Source organism: Scardinius erythrophthalmus (genome assembly GCF_964197995.2).
Source record: "Scardinius erythrophthalmus genome assembly, chromosome: 16".
NCBI classification, from domain to species: Eukaryota; Metazoa; Chordata; class Actinopteri; order Cypriniformes; family Leuciscidae; genus Scardinius; species Scardinius erythrophthalmus.
Genome location: NC_138236.1, coordinates 6,281,228 through 6,298,133, shown reverse-complemented (window position 1 = coordinate 6,298,133; position 16,906 = coordinate 6,281,228). Strand labels below are relative to the sequence as shown.

The 16,906-nt window shown below is 37.5% G+C and overlaps 1 protein-coding gene across 1 annotated transcript; it reads right to left on the bottom strand.

The window, feature by feature from the left end:
- Positions 1-4,211: 4,211 nt before the first annotated feature.
- fxyd3 (FXYD domain containing ion transport regulator 3) lies at positions 4,212-16,505 on the bottom strand. The gene is made up of 8 exons (XM_081389587.1): positions 16,239-16,505; positions 7,204-7,254; positions 6,952-6,987; positions 6,799-6,822; positions 6,611-6,685; positions 5,929-5,965; positions 5,752-5,795; positions 4,212-4,907 (listed from the first exon to the last, which is right to left on the bottom strand). Exons 2-8 carry the CDS (start codon positions 7,235-7,237, stop codon positions 4,888-4,890), a joined length of 270 nt encoding a protein of 89 aa, XP_081245713.1. The 5' UTR covers positions 7,238-7,254; positions 16,239-16,505; the 3' UTR covers positions 4,212-4,887.
- Positions 16,506-16,906: the final 401 nt, after the last annotated feature.

Genomic DNA, 16,906 nt, shown 5'->3' with positions numbered 1-16,906 from the left:
ACAGAAAACTTTTTATGCATTTTGGCCGTTCATTTACACAACAAAGCCGTTTTAGGGGCCTGCAAATGCAAACTTTTGAAGATGGGTTTCAAAATGCAAGTTTTTGAAACCGATACCGTTATCATCTCATATAAAATACAAAAACTTGAATTTGTGAAAACGTGACGTCAAGCGCATGCATATTACGTGTTCAGTTTTGAACGTGTAAAGTTTTCTTGGCAGTCTATAGGCGCGCAGTGTTTTACAAAGCTACATCGCCAACTACTGGCCTGGCAGCATAATACAGTGTTTTAGTCGTTTTCACGGATCCATGAAATGGTGATCATTTTGACAACAATGTATCTGTAGGCAAAAAAATAAAAAAAAACATTCTGGCTTACGATCCTCTCTGCATTAAAAAATGTTTTGGTGTAGAAACAATTGCTAGAAAATTTCACAAAGAATCGGCAAGTAACACACTGAATTAAAGGCCCACTGAAGTGCCTTGGAACGCGCAGCTTTGTATGATGCGTTGACGTCATTTCCACTGAAACAGGAAGCTAAGGCGGGGCATATTGAATGGCTCCTCCCCTTTTTCAAATAGCCAATAGTGTTTAGTTTACCTCAGACTGCAAGTGCAAGTCTACTTGACAGCACTATGGAAGCGAATCCGAGCACTGATGTCATGTTGGATTCAATAGTAGAGGTGTGAATAAATTCTAGCCATTTCATTCTTAACCAACGTACAGTTGGAAAACGGAATAAAACTTTTAGCAGAAGAGAGAGACTGTAAGTTTTGAATTGTTGTGTCTCCAAAATGCGATTTTTTTTCATTGTTTTGGAACACCAGCTTAGTCAGAACCTTAAAGGTCCCATATTGTACACCTTTCTGAAGTTTTATTTTAGGTTGTGATGTCCTTGAGAATAAATATTTGTGGTAAGTACCAAATAGCCTGGCTCCGCCCTCCTGCATACTTACGCTCAATTTTCATTTTCATTCAGTACTCCGTCTGGGTTTGCGGGACATTCTTGGGTTTTCTTCGGCCAAATTTTTGGCGGTCCAATCAGCGAACAGAGGGAGTGGCTGAGAACGATTACGTTGAGGTTGTGCGCTAGTTTGAGTTGTAGGATTACGTCATGACCAAACGCTAGCGATTGGTTATGGCAGATCCAAAGTGGCTTCAACAGAGTACCCACCTTCAAGGAAGTTAACACTTGTCAATGGAGAGTGGCCAGACTCTCTGTACACATGAAATGTAGGAAAGTCTGGTACGACCAGGCTAAAAACCATCCCAATAAATTTGTACAGCTCCTTTCTCTGGAGCTCTGCTAAGAACAGGTTGATTTTGGCCTTTCTAATAATATTCATGAGCCTCTCTTCTGATTGGCCTGTTGTTTTCTGAGTGACGCACGGCCAGGCCAACCACAGGTAACTAGGGTCATATATGCTGTAGCCTGCACTGGCTTGGTGATGCTCACAAGTAAGGTAAATAAACATCTGTAATGATGGAAATTGCTGAGGGAAACGTTATCTGGCCTTATATATACGAGCCGGACTCAGACCCCGAATCGGCGACGACAGGAGACAAACAACCACCTCCTTACTTTCGCCGTTATTGTAAGAGTATTATAATTACCACTACATCAATGCTGCACGCAGATTTAATGTTAACGCCAATTTAAACTGTCTGTAAACAAACTCAGACTTTTTTTTGTTGTCAAATTCGATTTAAATCTCCAAAAAAAATCTTTTACATTGTAACTTTTTTCTGTAGATGGTGTACTTGTGGTAAATGTGCAAAGATCCCCACAGAACGCGAGAACATATGCTGCAATTGACGCCCAAGGTAAAACTATGAACTGTAGGGACTGCAGCATCTTTGAGGAGTAGCTTCTTTAAAAAACTGGCATTGAGCTGTGCCTGACTGACGAAGCAGTCACTTGTGAAATGTGCAGAACAGACGGTTAATGTTCGAACTAAATTGCTGTGGCATTTCTGAGTAAATAAACATTAGCCACTGTTCTCTTATATTAATGTTGTTCGGAAGCCTGTGCAATGATGGTGGGCAGTGCTCGGGGTGGGACTGAAGGCATTGACTGAGTAGTTCTGACCGGGGGGGGGTAATCTATCAGCCAGAAACTGAAGCTTCCCCGGGCGCCGCCATTGATTAGCAGACCATCACCTGCTGTTAGCATTCCATTGACTCCCATTCATTTTGGCGTCACTTTGACAGTGAATAACTTTACATCTGAGACGTTTAAAGGCTCCATTTGTCCATTTTTTATTTCTAAAGAAACACGAAAATGTATAAAAGGCTCCATTACCTTGTATCTTACGTTATGGCCCCGTAGAAGCATTTTTTGTAAAAATAGGCTAACGATTGCGTCATAACCACGCGACTCTCTGTCGCACAGTAGAGAAATTAGCGTATGGACAGGAGGAGAAGGTCACAGGCAATCGGGGGGACGTGGAGGCAAAATGACAAAATAATTAATCTGAATACTTAGCAAAAGTTGCTCCTGCTCCTAGCTCATGGACACCTCCTACTCCCACTCTCCGTCTCTGCAAGTTTTGGAAGGGAATGATTCAGATTTCTCTTGGCACAGCTACTACTGTAAAAGACAGACGGGTTGCTCACGTCACATCTACGTCGTCAAGCTTAGTTTGAGTCTGCGCAGTACGCTCAGCCACCAGGAAGTGAGTGCTTCTAATTGACCACTTTTCTCCGTTGAATCCAATGGGGTCGCTGTGTCCATTTCTTTTACTGTCTATGGTTCTGACATCACATTTATACAGAAGACTCAACGGCTTGTGAAAAGGCACAGCTACTTTATGCAGGCTGTGTGCATTTGTGGATTGACTGTTTTGAAACTTATATGGTAGTTTCATAGCCCCTAGACCTTTGTTATTATGAAAAAAAGCCAGGAAATTTCAGTTTTGACAATATGGGACCTTTAAGGCTAACATTTTCATACTAAAAGCTAAAAAACTTAATTTTCAGGGGACCTTTAAACGTGAAATTTTGAAGTAGAAAGTATATTGTTTTCTCGTGAAATGTGCTCCAATGATCTTTTATTTACAACTTCAAAAAATCTTTGTTTCTTCTTTTTTGCAGTGTGTGTTATCTATAACCCATTATGAATAGTATCGTGCAGGACCAATTTTACATTGAAAACTGACATTGGAAGTAGAGACTGAAAAATTGTTCATTGTATGAAAGTACATAAGTATAAGTAAAAGTTTCCATTAGCCACTGCATAAATCACATTTTGTTAAAAGTCTCCCTTCTAAAAGTGGAAAGATCTTTTCAAGCTTATTTCTTTGGAAAGACCAATATTCTTTTGTGATATCAATGAAGAAAGTGGAGGATGAAAGCAGGTTTGCTTATGACTGTGAGGTGGTTAACCAGCTCTAATCTTGAGGTTTCTTATCTCTGGAACAACCACCTCATAACAGCAAGAGTGTGCACGGCAAACGTTTTATCTATCTATTTTTATATTAAACTAGGTATTATAGGCAACTTCCACTGCTTTCATCCTCTCTGATTTGTGATCGAAACATTCTTTTCCCACCAATTCATTTTAAGCCCCCCCCCCCCCCCCCCCCATGGTTTTCCTTCCTACACAAAAACAAATTCTTGTATTTGCTAATCAGCAGATCTTGACCGCCAAAATCAAGCATATGTAGGCTACATTTCATGCCCCATGCCAATAAATGCTGCTAAATAATTCACTCAAGAGTTGTCATGACTAACTGTGGTTCTGTTCACACAGCACATACCAACCAACCAACCAATCTTGTTTAGTGTTGGGAAATCACTGTAGTTATAGAATTAGGTTGTCAATGTATGTACATAACTGTATTTCACATTGCAATCAAGATAGACAGTTGTATTCTGATAATAGTTCCTATGTAATGCCAAATATCAGTGAGTAGAGGGCGCTGTTGAGTAAATTTTGGGCCATTCCAATTGCAAAAGTCTCTTAATAACAGTTTATTCCCACCCAGTCACGTTTAATTTTGGCCTTTTTTATCTAGCTTCAACTGAATAATTTCATTAAAACATGCACATGCATGAAAAGGATGTGAGAAATAACATGTCGTATCCTGTAGCTATATTGTCTAATGGTTGCCTTAATCCACATATCACATGCTCATCTAAAGGCTTTGAGAAACAGTAGGGTGTCAGTCAGCTGGAGACAGAGAACAGAAAACATTGATACAGGTGCTCTTTGTTTAAGTGTCTTTTAGTTTATTTTAGTGTTTATGTTTGAATGATACTGACAATTTTTCACACAACAGATAAAAACAAACTTAATACTACTAGCATGTTTGTGATAAATAGGCTGGTAATGAAAATAAGTCAAGCACATGACAATGTAAATATGATAGGGTTTTTTTTTCCTTTCTTGAGAGCGTGATCTTTTCATACGTCTTATTCAACTATTACTCAATTCCAAAGCAAGTCTGAACAGAAAACTACTTCACACGAATGCAACAATGCAATATTGGATGGATTCACTACAGCGTACAGAAATATTTGGTTAAAGGTTTCCATATGAGACTGAATCAGGACACTGCCATTGAAAGCCTTCCCTTACCTACATCCAACATAATTTAATACAGTTACTGACAGGATAAAAAAACAATTTGCATGAATGTTTTTGGTGATCGATTTATATTAAATGACATTACAAAGACACATCTGGCATTAAAAAAACAAAATGGTACATGAATTTTCAGCTTCCTCCTCTATGATCTGGGAGCAGATAAGCAGTGAAAACACAGAAAACCTTTGTATTAGGTTCCTCGTCTTAAAGAGAAATGATTCCTCTGATAAACCAGCACATGAGATAAAGGAAGGCAGACCGTCTCCTCTGATTGGTTCAGGTCAGGTCAGTAGGTTTTTAGCATTCGCTGGCCCTTGCTGTAAAATAGAAACGTATTGAAGATGAATATCACATTTAAATATTTAATGAACTGATTTTTTATTGGATATTCATTTAGATCAGTCTCTTACACTGAGAACACAAAGGGAACCGATTTATCTGAAGGCCTGAGAGTGGTCAGTATCAACTTATAATATTATATATTTTCTTATTATTTATGTTTCTTTGGCTGGACAATGCCCTAATTTATTTTTTCATGCCAATTCATCTGTCTGATGTCAGAAAGTTGCAGACCTCCACATTTTTTTTTTTTTTTTTTTGCAGCTTAGTTTAAAAAAAATGCTCCTTTTCATTGGGAAGTTTTGAGGGTTTTAAAATTACAGCATGCTTTCTTTGTCCAAAGAACTCTTTCATCTCAAAAGATAAAGGGAAATTTGACACTCATGGTCCCTTTAAATAATTTAAATTAAATTCTAATTCTTTTATTCTTCACTATAGACAATTAGATACTGAATAAAACATTTACATAGCACATCTTTGTATCCTGTTTCCCCAACCCCACCCTCAGGGATCATGGAGTGTAAATACTCCCCGGGGAGATATTATGACTCATCCTGGAAACCATGCGACTGGTGCTGTGGAGATGGGCCATAAGGGCCCACCACTGAGCACAGACCCACTGTATCCCACTGCATCACGGGGAACTGGCACACAGCAATAATTAGCAGATGGATTTCATGCGTGCACACGGCCTTCAGACCACACAGGTTTATAAGTGGCGTGTTTCATAAGGGAACTTGGGGGGGAGAGTTCTGATTTATACCAGGTTACCAGCACTGGTTTCATGTTACTGGTTGCACAGGAAAATGAGGGCGGTCATACCTGTGTCATTGAGCATCGATTGAGCGTTACTTCCTGTCCTCCTCCTGTCAAAAGAGAACTGCGCTTTTAGAGCTAGTCAATGCGTATATACTTTGATGTACATACATGCAAAGCACCACAATGTGAATCTATTAACTGTATAAAAATTAGCTGTAGCCAATATTATTCATTTTATACCTTTTGTCCTGGTTGAATTTGCATCTGCAGTGGCCACCTGTAATAATGGCAAAGGATGTTGTTAAACAGGTTGCTGGCTGAATCAAAAATATGTCCAGGTCACATTTCATGTCAAAATTTAAGAGTTATTGAGTTAAGAGTACAAGAGTTATCATGTCAAAAAGCAAGAGTTATGGCCATATATCAGCATGTCTGAATATTGTCAGTTCAGCGGACTATGTGCTATCCAATGAGTGATTTCATATGCCACGGATTTAGGATCTGCTGTTGTTGCTAGCTCAAAATATAATAAATAAGCCTCAATTATTAATTATAAAGTACAATAATCAAGAAGTTAATACTGAGTAACTTATATTTTAGACACAGTATTGCCAGTTTAATAAAAAATACTTAACAGTTCTAAACATCATCGCCAAAAAACAGTGGTGTTTTGTTTGTAAATGATTTGGTGTTTTTGAACAAACTCAATGACTGAATTCGGAACCATACTAGCATAATACTCCTACTTCTGCCAAATAATTATACTGTAAAATTTGTTAAAGTTTTAGGCCATTGAGCTAGTTTTGTTGTGTAGACCTGGCAACCTTTTTTGTCACCATCTAACAGTTCAACTAGGCTATGTAACATGCAAAAAGATAAGCCTATATATCTTAAATCTTGTCTGAATATTGGTCAAACTCACTTAGGAGAATAGTAATGCCAATCAGACACAGAACTGCTGCCAAGATCAAACCTCCAACTCGAAGTCTGTGATAATCTAGTGAGAGACAGAATAAATGACAATTAAAGAAAATGTGAGATGATCTTAAGAACACTTTTAGCACTGGATTATGGATGATAAGTTCAAACTAAAAGATGTGTGCAACTAACCAAAAGAGAAGGGGTCTTCCTCTGCTGCAAATCCCAAACGGGAAAAAAATATAAAAATTATTAGTGCATGTAACATTGTGTAAAATTATTTTATCACAAGGATGAGAACAGAAACAAAAAGAAACAGTGTAATTGAAAAGTGAAATCTCTTACTTGTCTTCTGACCTTCTGCCAACACAAGGGAAAAAACTACAAAAATAATATATATAATAAATAGTATATTAGCAACATAACATCCAAAGATTGTACGGTCACATGTGTGTTTATTATTATTTATAGTTACTTGTGGTCTATACAGATAAAAGCACCTTAATGAATTTACATTTCTATAAGAGATATGACAACAAGCAAGTATTTTTAAAACCAAAGACTTCCAGAAAATGCGAAAAAACAAAACAAACTCACGTGTCAAGAAAACTAGTGCCAAAGTCTTCATCATGACGATGTGGTTGTAACCTGCAATACAAAATTAGGTTTGACATGAAAAAATTAAACAGGTAATAAAGATGCATCTGCTTTTCATAAAATTATCACTAATTTACTTTCATAAAGGGATAGTTCACCCAAAAATGAAAAACATGGTTTGGGATGACTTGAGTATTGATGACAGAATTTTCATTTTTAAAGAAATTAAACTTAATATAAATTTAAAAAAATTCCATTTTCTCTGCTTTCACCAAACCTTTACCTTTTCCTTCCCCTCCAGCCACCTGACTTTATGATCCAATCATCTTCAGAGGAATAAAATAAAGTCCCTCCCTACATTTTCTCAATGATTATCCTTTTTCTCTCGGACATAAATCAGACCGCTGTAAAGTCAAATGGATTGTTAATATGAGCTTAAGATTTTCACATTTAATAATTAAGTTAGTGTTGGAAAGCATATCATGTATCTGCTTGCTACATCAGAGCAAATTCCCATTGTGCTTTGCAATCCACTTATGCTCTAAATATAACATGAATCCCCTTAATGCCTGAATTATTGTCCTCTGCCAGCTTCACTTCAACAAAAATGGGGTAAAATCAAATGATCACAATCTTTGTCAATGCATCTGATCTGATTAAACATACTGGAGCAACAAATAGCAGCTCTTCCGAACACAAAGCAGACCTGGATCAAATGTCAACAACGGCCTGGAACATCTCAGCAACCAAATGTTCATACACCAACAAAACAGCTGCTAGGAAACACACATCAAGACGCTAAACCCTTTCATATAAAAGACGACCTTTGTGCTGGAGGTTTACATGTTCTGACAAATGCAAATTTACGTCTACATCGTAATGAAAGGTGCACTGTGGAAACACACTGGAGCACCAATCCAAAGCTTAGCTGGGATTTTCCATTTCGTCTCCAAGAGACCAGAGGGAATGCTGTGGCCATCCCTGTACCAGCACAAGATGATGTAACACGCTCCACCTTCAGCTTCCAAGCATGGTAGCAGAGAAGGGGAAAAGTAATGGGTTCACCAGAGACGTGCTGAGACAAAATAAAGTCCAGTATTTCAGCCCTTTGATCAGAGAAGCCGTTGTCAGCGTGAGCAATGAACAAGGCAGCAGTTAAGAGCTTTTTAGAGAGTATTCAAAAGAGGTTTAATAAATCCCTTGTGTCTTTTTGATACCCTATTATCTTGCATGTGAATCATCTAATTTTCTTCTTCTTGTAAACATGGATTCAATGTATTTATATAGTCGGCCTACATCATTTTATGTTCTTAAGCATGGGTGCCTGATCAATTTGTTTATGTAAATTAAGTCAAAATAGCTTCTGGCTAGAACATGAAATTTGCAAACAGGTGCTAGTCTGATGGTGATTTCACTTGTCTATTAAAGGAATAGTGAACTCATTCTGTCATAATTAACACATTTCAATATTCTGAAAATTCAGATCTTGAATGTTGGCGACAATTGGAAATACATAGTGCAAAACTGTATTACTTTTAAATGAAAAAAAAAAATTAGTTGCTTGGCAGACTTGGTGACTACTACAAACTGACAGTCTGAGCTTTCTGTGGCAATATTTCAGTCCCCATTTCTAGGGGACTGAACCATAGATATATTACATAGATGCCTCATTAGGGACTGTTTCTATAAGCCGTCTGCCATATTAGAACGGTAAAAACATTGGTCTGTGACACTCAAGAGCAAGTTGACTGCAAGTATCTAGGTCTCTGCATGACAGTAAGGTACCAGATCAGTGGGCGAGGCCATAAGCAGAGGGATCAGACAAAGGGCATAATTTTCATTGCATGATTTATAAACACCCACCAGTTTGAAAACACCCACAAATTTAGAAACGCCCACTTTTGTTCCGCAGAGACCCATAGGCTACTCGTTTACTGTGCGTCTGCAACTGTAGTTAGACGGATGCATGAATATCTATATCTGCAATAGACTTCAGCAGATGATCTCGGCAGATTTACAACCAGAAGATACGCAGGGAAGTTCTGATAATTTTACTGACTCGGAGCTTTGAATCTCGTTCAAGTTTCGTTTTGAGTCTATCGACTTCGGGTTCGAGTCGAGACAAATCATTTCTCTTTCCGGTACAGACAACTTAGCCTCTATGGGACTGACAGGCAGAACTAAAGACTCGGACCCGAACAAGAAAGCCTAGAGAGATGAACTAATCATTTCTGTTCACTGTACAGAACCTATAGGAAATTGCGCATGCGCGGTCAACACAAAATGAACGAATCACTCTCTGAGACAACTCGGTTCAAAATGAACGAATCGTTCATAACCTACCCATCTCATTGATTGTTACTGTGAGTGACGACACGCTGACCGTTCCAAGATGGCGGGCGCGGTGATGTGTCTAGAGCTGTCAAATTTGAATTCTACGTGTATACATTTCTATGACCGAAACTGACACCGCTGTCTGTTGCTAGGACGCGCCACATACATTCTGTTGTTGCTTTGTCCAATGTCCGGAACTTTACTTTGGCGAATCAAAAACAGATAAACACTAGGCAATATTGTGTCAAAAATGTAAGTTAATCAATATTTTTGTTTACTGAAATGGTTTATAAGGGCAATATCACACTCACAGTTGCGCTGTTGGTCTGTAGCCTACCAAAACAGCTTCTCATGCTTTTTTAATCACTCTTACTCCATCCGTGTTTTCTCGTTTGAGACCAAGGGCCCTATTTTAACGATCTGAAACGCAAGTGTCAAAGCGCAAAGCACAAGTATCTATCTATCTATCTATCTATCTATCTATCTATCTATCTATCTATCTATCTATCTATCTATCTATCTATCTATCTATCTATCTATCTATCTATCTATCTATCTATCTATCTATCTATCTATCTATCTATCTATCTATCTATCTATCTATCTATCTATCTATGATTTGCAAAAATTAAAACTGCTGCTTCTGTGTAGATTAGAGAATCAAAGTGTATGCGCGTTGTGCACGCTATGGTCAAGCATGCGCCCTTAAAATAGCATATGAATAACATGCGCAATGCGCCACTGACTTTAGACTAGTTTTTTTTCTGGCCAGTGGCGCAATTGTTTTATGGAACAGTAAAATAGCACCGGGGATTGTTTGCGCCGTAACACGCCTCCTCTTTTCGCTGAACCGCCCCCGGGAGCGCAAGTTCATTCCCTAGTTTTGCGACGTGCTTCTGTGGAGGGAAAAGCGCGCTTTGCGCGGGTGCAAAATAGGAATGAAACATGCGTCGGTGTACAAAGTCAATTGCGCTGGTCTGACGGACATCTTGGGCTTTCGAAGTGAGTTTTTTTTCTTCATTGATTCTTTCTGCAAATTAGGTGGCGACATGTGACTGTAAGTTGGATATTATTAGCGAGTCACTGAATCAATCTCAACCAATGATTCATTCAGGTTCACTTGCTCTTTTTGGATTCGTTTGAAACTAGTTTCATTGGAAAATAGACAAAGTACAGTAATGTTACTATCATGTAATTTACTCAAGATTCTTGTTTCTTTTTAAACTATTGTTTAAATTAAATTAAATATTACCTGCCATAGTGTTTGTCTAAACAGCAGGATTTTGAGTGTACTTTCTTAAAGTGTTCTAATTCTACGGTACTGCCTTGCCCTGCCTTGTTATAGCCTATAAAACTGGTTAGGCATACTGATGGAATTTAAATTTTTAACAACTCATTGTTAAAGTTGTTGGTTTTTTTTCCTGAAAAATAAATTAGTAGTACTTTTAGGGCCTGAGTGAATTCACGTAGTGTAACGTTAACAGCGCAGCACTTCTGGGTTGTACGTCCCTACATAGGCTCACGCATCACACACATGACCAGCGTCGGCCAATAGTGAGCCTACGTGGTGATGTACAACCCAGAAGCGCTGCGTTGTTACACTACGTGAATTCACTCAGAGGCCCACACAGAAGAAAATGAATAGTTGAAATAAGTCGTTAGTTTTGTTTTGTTTTTTGCGCACAAAAAGTATTCTCGACGCTTGATAAACTTATGGTTGAGCCACTGTAGTCACTTGGACTATTTTAACGATGTCTTTACTAACGTTTCTGGGCCGGCAAGTTTCGATCCCATTGAAGCCTATCAGCCTACAGCTCTCAGATTTCATCAAAAATATCTTAATTTGTGTTCCGAAGATGAACGAAAGTCTTACGGGGTTGGAACAACATGAGGGTGAATAATTACTGACAGAATTTTCATTTTTGGGTGATCTAACCTTTAAAGTCTGCTAAATTAGAACAACTAATTTTGCACTTTGTCTAGAAATAGTGCTGAAGTTTAACTAAAGATATACTTAGCCTAAGTATATTTCATTATGCTAAAGTGGAACAATTGCAAGTATACTTTAGGTACACTTTAAATATCTTGCATTTAAAGACTGATATTATACAGTGATCATGCAGTTGTGCAGTAAAGAAGTACTCCAAATGAAGTTTAATTAAAATATTTATATCAGTAAGTCTCAAGCGATATGTCAGTAAATTTGTTAATGGATTTGTAGTATACTCGGTATGAAATAAATGTATTTTAAATACATTTTGACATAGGTTTTTCACAAGGGTAACCAATAAGTGAAACGACAAATAGTTATTTTATCAGCAGTAATTCTTCCAAGAATCTGGCAAGAAAACCTGTTTCTGGGTATTTCACAATCTTCTTAAAGCTCATCATGTTACTGTACAAAGAACTGAGAGAAAAGGAGAGAGCGTTTCATCTTCTTGTTTTAGGCTTGGACAGTCTGGGCGTTTTAGCACCCTCCTGCCAGCAGAATCACCCAGGGTGCACGAAGATAATAATGAAAGTCCTGTGATCTGGTACGGTCACGTTGGCTTGCCAATGAGTGAGTCATGGGAAAGAATGAGGAATTGTGTCCAACATCACTTCCTCATCTCACATTACAAACCGACCTCCCCTCTTTCAATGTAATGCCTTGTTTCTTTATGTTTTTGCAGTTACCATAGTTCATTCATTCTAGAAACAATAATGTCTCTCAACCCTTTTTGCTCCTCTTGTGCAACATTAAATCCTCATTCAGGAAATGAGATATTCAAACCAGATAACCAAGGGATATCGCTCACTCTCAGTGTCTGAGCAAGTCAATACTTTAGTCCTGTATTGTGTTTGCTTGTAATTTGTCATAGTTTAGTTATTTTAACAACTCCCTAACCGTAGAGGTATTACATTTTGCTGAATAACTCTCCCTGCACAGTTTGAGCTACTAAAACTGTGACTTGTTGTGCACTGCAAAAATGTATTTTTCTTACCTCATAAACAGACATTAACAGATATTTTAATAAATGTTGTTTTTGAAAGGAATAGTTTACCCAAAAAAATTAAATTACCCCACCAGTCACTATTAATCCTTGGCCATCCTTGGTGTATATGACTTTCTTCTTTCAGCTGAACACAATCAGAGATATTTGAAACAATAGCCTGGTTCTTGTAATGGCATTGAATAGTGCCCGAGTTTGCGAAGCATGAACAAGTGTACGGCCGTTGCCAGAAGCCAGTGATTATAGTTTATAAAGTTTTAAATATGGATATTATTCTTACAAAAACCCATCTCTTTGCTTCAGAAGGCATTTATTAACCCACTGGAGTCATATGGATTACTTTTATGATTGAGGGATGCATTTTTTATGGCTTCAAAATCTTTCAATGCCATTGCAAAGCTAGGAAGAGCCAGGATATTATTTAATATAACTATGATTGTGTTTGGCTGAAAGAAGAAAGGCATATACACCTAATGGCTTGAGGGTGAGTAAATTTTAGGATAATTTTTAATTCCTTTAAGAAAAGTGATCTAACACATAATTTTGTGCTTTTGACTTTGTCCAGCAGATAGCCAACGAGCAACCACCCAGAAACACCGTAGACCAGAGATGTAGCAACCACACGGCAACCTGCTAAAAATCATTCATAAACACCTCTGCAACATCCTGGCAACCCATAGCATCATGGTGGTGAGTTGAATAGAGTGCAGAAATGGCTCTGTCTGGATGAGAGCTCACTAGCAGACACAAATTAGTAAACACACTTGATAGTCCTACACTTCTCTCTCCTAATTATAGTTTTTTTTTATATTTAGATCATGTCTACTACTGGTTTATTGACCAAAGTCAGTCTAAAGGCATTTACAGTTCTGCACATGAATTGAGGTTGTATCGCTAACACTGAATGAAAAAAAAAAAGTTAATTATGGTTAAAATCATTGCATCTGCCCTATACTGGTGTGAGCAGCAAGCTATCTGTTTGATATACATTTGACGGACACGCCTCCTCTGCACTAATTTGATCAATCTAGTAATTATTGCGAGCAACAGCTGGTGTGGAGGTGGAGTGTGTTCTGTGTTGAAGAAAGGAGAGAATTATGTTGAAGTAGCAGCTGGCAGGCAGTGCCACACGCACATTGTTCCTTTTTTTTTTTGGTTCTTATTTAAGCTCCTCTTTTTCCTTTCTGCAGTAAACATGGTATATACATATACACACTCAAGCCCAAAATAGCTAAACACTAAGATTTAAATTGTCTTAACTACAAATTACTGGTCATGAAATTAGCAAAATCAAAGCAAATGCACTACTTAAAAATCATCAGACTGAAGTTTTTGGCAGAATATGGGAAGTTGTTTTTGGAGTGATCAATCACAATGAAACAAATGAGGAATGATCAGATGTTATTGTTCAGCAATGCTCCTGCCCAAATTGCAAAGACAACCAAGAAGTGGCTTGAGAACAAGTTCATCAGGCTGGTGTTTTGGCCTGGTCAGAGTCCAGATTTGAACCCTATAGTGATTATTTGGTCTCACATTAAACTCAAACGAACTGGGAAACATCAACTACCAAAGAACGGTTTGAAGCCATTATAACATTGAGTGGAACAACACTGACTCTTCCTTCTGTAAAAAGCTGTCTGCAAGTCGGGAAGGCTATTCTGCGCTAAGTTACTTTATCTACAGTGTTTGTGAATTCTTGCTAGTTTCCTGAGCAGTGATTTGTGATTAAAATGGTTAGACCATTAAAAGACCACTAAATCTTTTTAGATTCTAATATCCACCCAATCAGAAGACAAATAGGCATATAAATAAACAGATAAATGGGCATATAATAGTGGTGATATTACATAAAAAATAAATAAAATAAATAAATGACCATGTTTACTGCGGATAGGAAAAAGAGAAAGAAAGCAATACACATATTTGTGTGTGAGTGGTCAGTGTACTAAAGTCTCACCTACTTTTTCCAAACACCACGCACTCCATATAAGAGAACTTGACTCAATCACATGGCAAACAAAGGATGCACGCCATGTACACAGGAATCCAGACTGCAGCTATATTAGGAACGAAATTCCACCCCTGAGAACAGGCTGTGAACTTTGAAGTATTGTATGATTATACACTCCAGCACAAACACGCTGACAGATGCCCTTTAGTAACACAGGCTGTTTAAAATGGAGGTAAAGTAAAACCATGTAGTTCAACAGTGTTTTTACAGACAAAAAACTCCAGAAAAGTCCTCAATATATAACTAGATTTGTATTGAAGTTTACAGTGCTTTCAAGCTCTTTGCTGTCCAGAGTGACGCAGGAAGGAACGAGACATTCTGTTGAAATGAATCACTGTTATAAAAACCACAATCCCGCCCTTTCCAGTGGTTAACGTAGTGCTGTCCTTGTGCTCCCTTCAGCTAACAAACGCCTGTTTCCATGAGCAGATCATGCAGTAAAGCCAACATGCTGAAAATAAGGCCATGAGCATCTAAATGGAATCCTTTCACACCACATTTTTCCTTATTTTGTGATAAAAGAGGTTAACCAATTTTGAGACGGTGGGCTGTCAGGATGCATCTCCAACTTTAAACACCACATTTGTTTACTCGTGAACGACTGGATTTCATCAACATTTCCATATTCACAGCCAGCTCATTATTAAGCCTCCATGTTCCTTATTCAGATGTTCACAAATATACACTTTCTAAGATCTCAAACGTACAGTCGCAACACTTAGTCCATAAAACTAAAATAATAATACCAATAATATTAAAAGTACCAAGTATTATAAACATAGTAAATAGTATTTCTACATGTTGTAGCATCAGGAGGTTTCTGTCATACAAAACACAGTTGGATTTTGTTCAAATAATATTCAATGAAGAAGGGATTATTTACAGGCTGGTATGTTCAGTAAAGAATTTATGTGCCTGTGATCTTTAAAAGTCGCGGTGATCAAGGGCGCAGCTGCTCTCCACAGTGAAGCCGCTTGACATTCCAGTTTCCAAATCACTGGAGGAAAACTAACTCAAACAGTGAGGTCCAAGTCTGAAACCACCTTGAAAACCTGGATTTTTTTGGTTTTGTTTTGTTATTAAATGTAAAACAGACCCCCCCCCCCCCTTTTTGCAACACTGATCTTATGAACTCTCTTGTATAGACGGTTCTTGCTTTTATAGAAGCACAAGATGCTTGCCATCTATATTATATTTTGCTCATGCAACTCCACTGTCGCAGTCATTAAAGCAAAAGGGGAGGAACCAAATACAAAATTCATATATATTTTTCATTTTGAGTTTTCACTTGTATTGTTCTGCATGTTCAATTAGAAAAATGCAAAGAAAAAGTGCATTTTCATTAGTGGTCTCAGATTTTCAGACCCTAATGTTTTACTCAAATAATGTCTGATTATCTATATATTTTTTCCTCTTGAAATTTTAGGTACTTTTTAGTATTAGTATCATTAGATTTGATACTTTTTTCTTTTATAAAATAAATGTTATTGTCAAACAGACTAACAGATGGAAAGTATGTAAAAGGATACAAAGATCCCACATTAAACACCAAGTAAAGTGTGTCGTCAAAAGCCCTTAAAAAGTTTCTGAATGCTTAATTATCATATTTTAATGCAATGAACTTGACTAAATCCATCAGCCATAACATATGTTTCAGTATATAAATATTAAAATGGTGTCCAGAATTGATTACTCACCTTTATCAAGGAGAAAGAAACTGAAACGTTGAAGTTTGAAACGTGGTTGTGGAGGAACCACCCTAAACGCACGTAAAAATGTGATCTAGACAGACTTAAACCAACACCCTAAACAATCCGCTCAACAGGTTGGCTCAGTCCGAGTGGGTTGAGTTTTGAATGAAGGATCCTTTTCTCTGGGAGAGCAACTCTAATAGTTTTTAGTTTGTCATGCACGCTCAGGCTAAATTGATTCTACTGGGTGGAAACAATGATTCACACTGGCTCAAAAAAGGAGGAAATGTTAATAAACTTAGCTGATGCAGTACTGGTAATTTTCTGCCAGAACATTATTCATTTTTCTATGGATTATTTACAGTGTATACCGTTTAAAATAATGTTCCAAAAGGGTGTTTTTTGCAGCGATGTTCATTTTACGTTCCTCAAAGAACCTTTCAGTGGACAGTTCTTAAAATAACAATTTTTTACTTAGTGTAAAGAACCGTTTTTCACCATAAAGAACCTTTCGTGCAAAGGTTCAATGGATATTACAAGTTCTTCATGGAATCATATGTGATTAAAGAACCTTTATTTTTAAGAGTGTACAACACTGAGGAACAGAACAGGTAAAATTAATATAAAAATTAACTGCTATTATTATTATTATTATTATTTAGCATTCCCCCCAT

Excerpts from the sequence above, each read along its gene's own strand:
- fxyd3 (XM_081389587.1), bottom strand. The coding sequence starts at position 7,237 with ATGATGAAGACTTTGGCACTAGTTTTCTTGACAC. Across the intron at positions 6,823-6,951 it reads GGCAGAAGGTCAGAAGACAA|CAGAGGAAGACCCCTTCTCT; the intron begins GTAAGAGATTTC and ends TGGGATTTGCAG. Across the intron at positions 5,966-6,610 it reads TGGCATTACTATTCTCCTAA|GTGGCCACTGCAGATGCAAA; the intron begins GTGAGTTTGACC and ends CCATTATTACAG.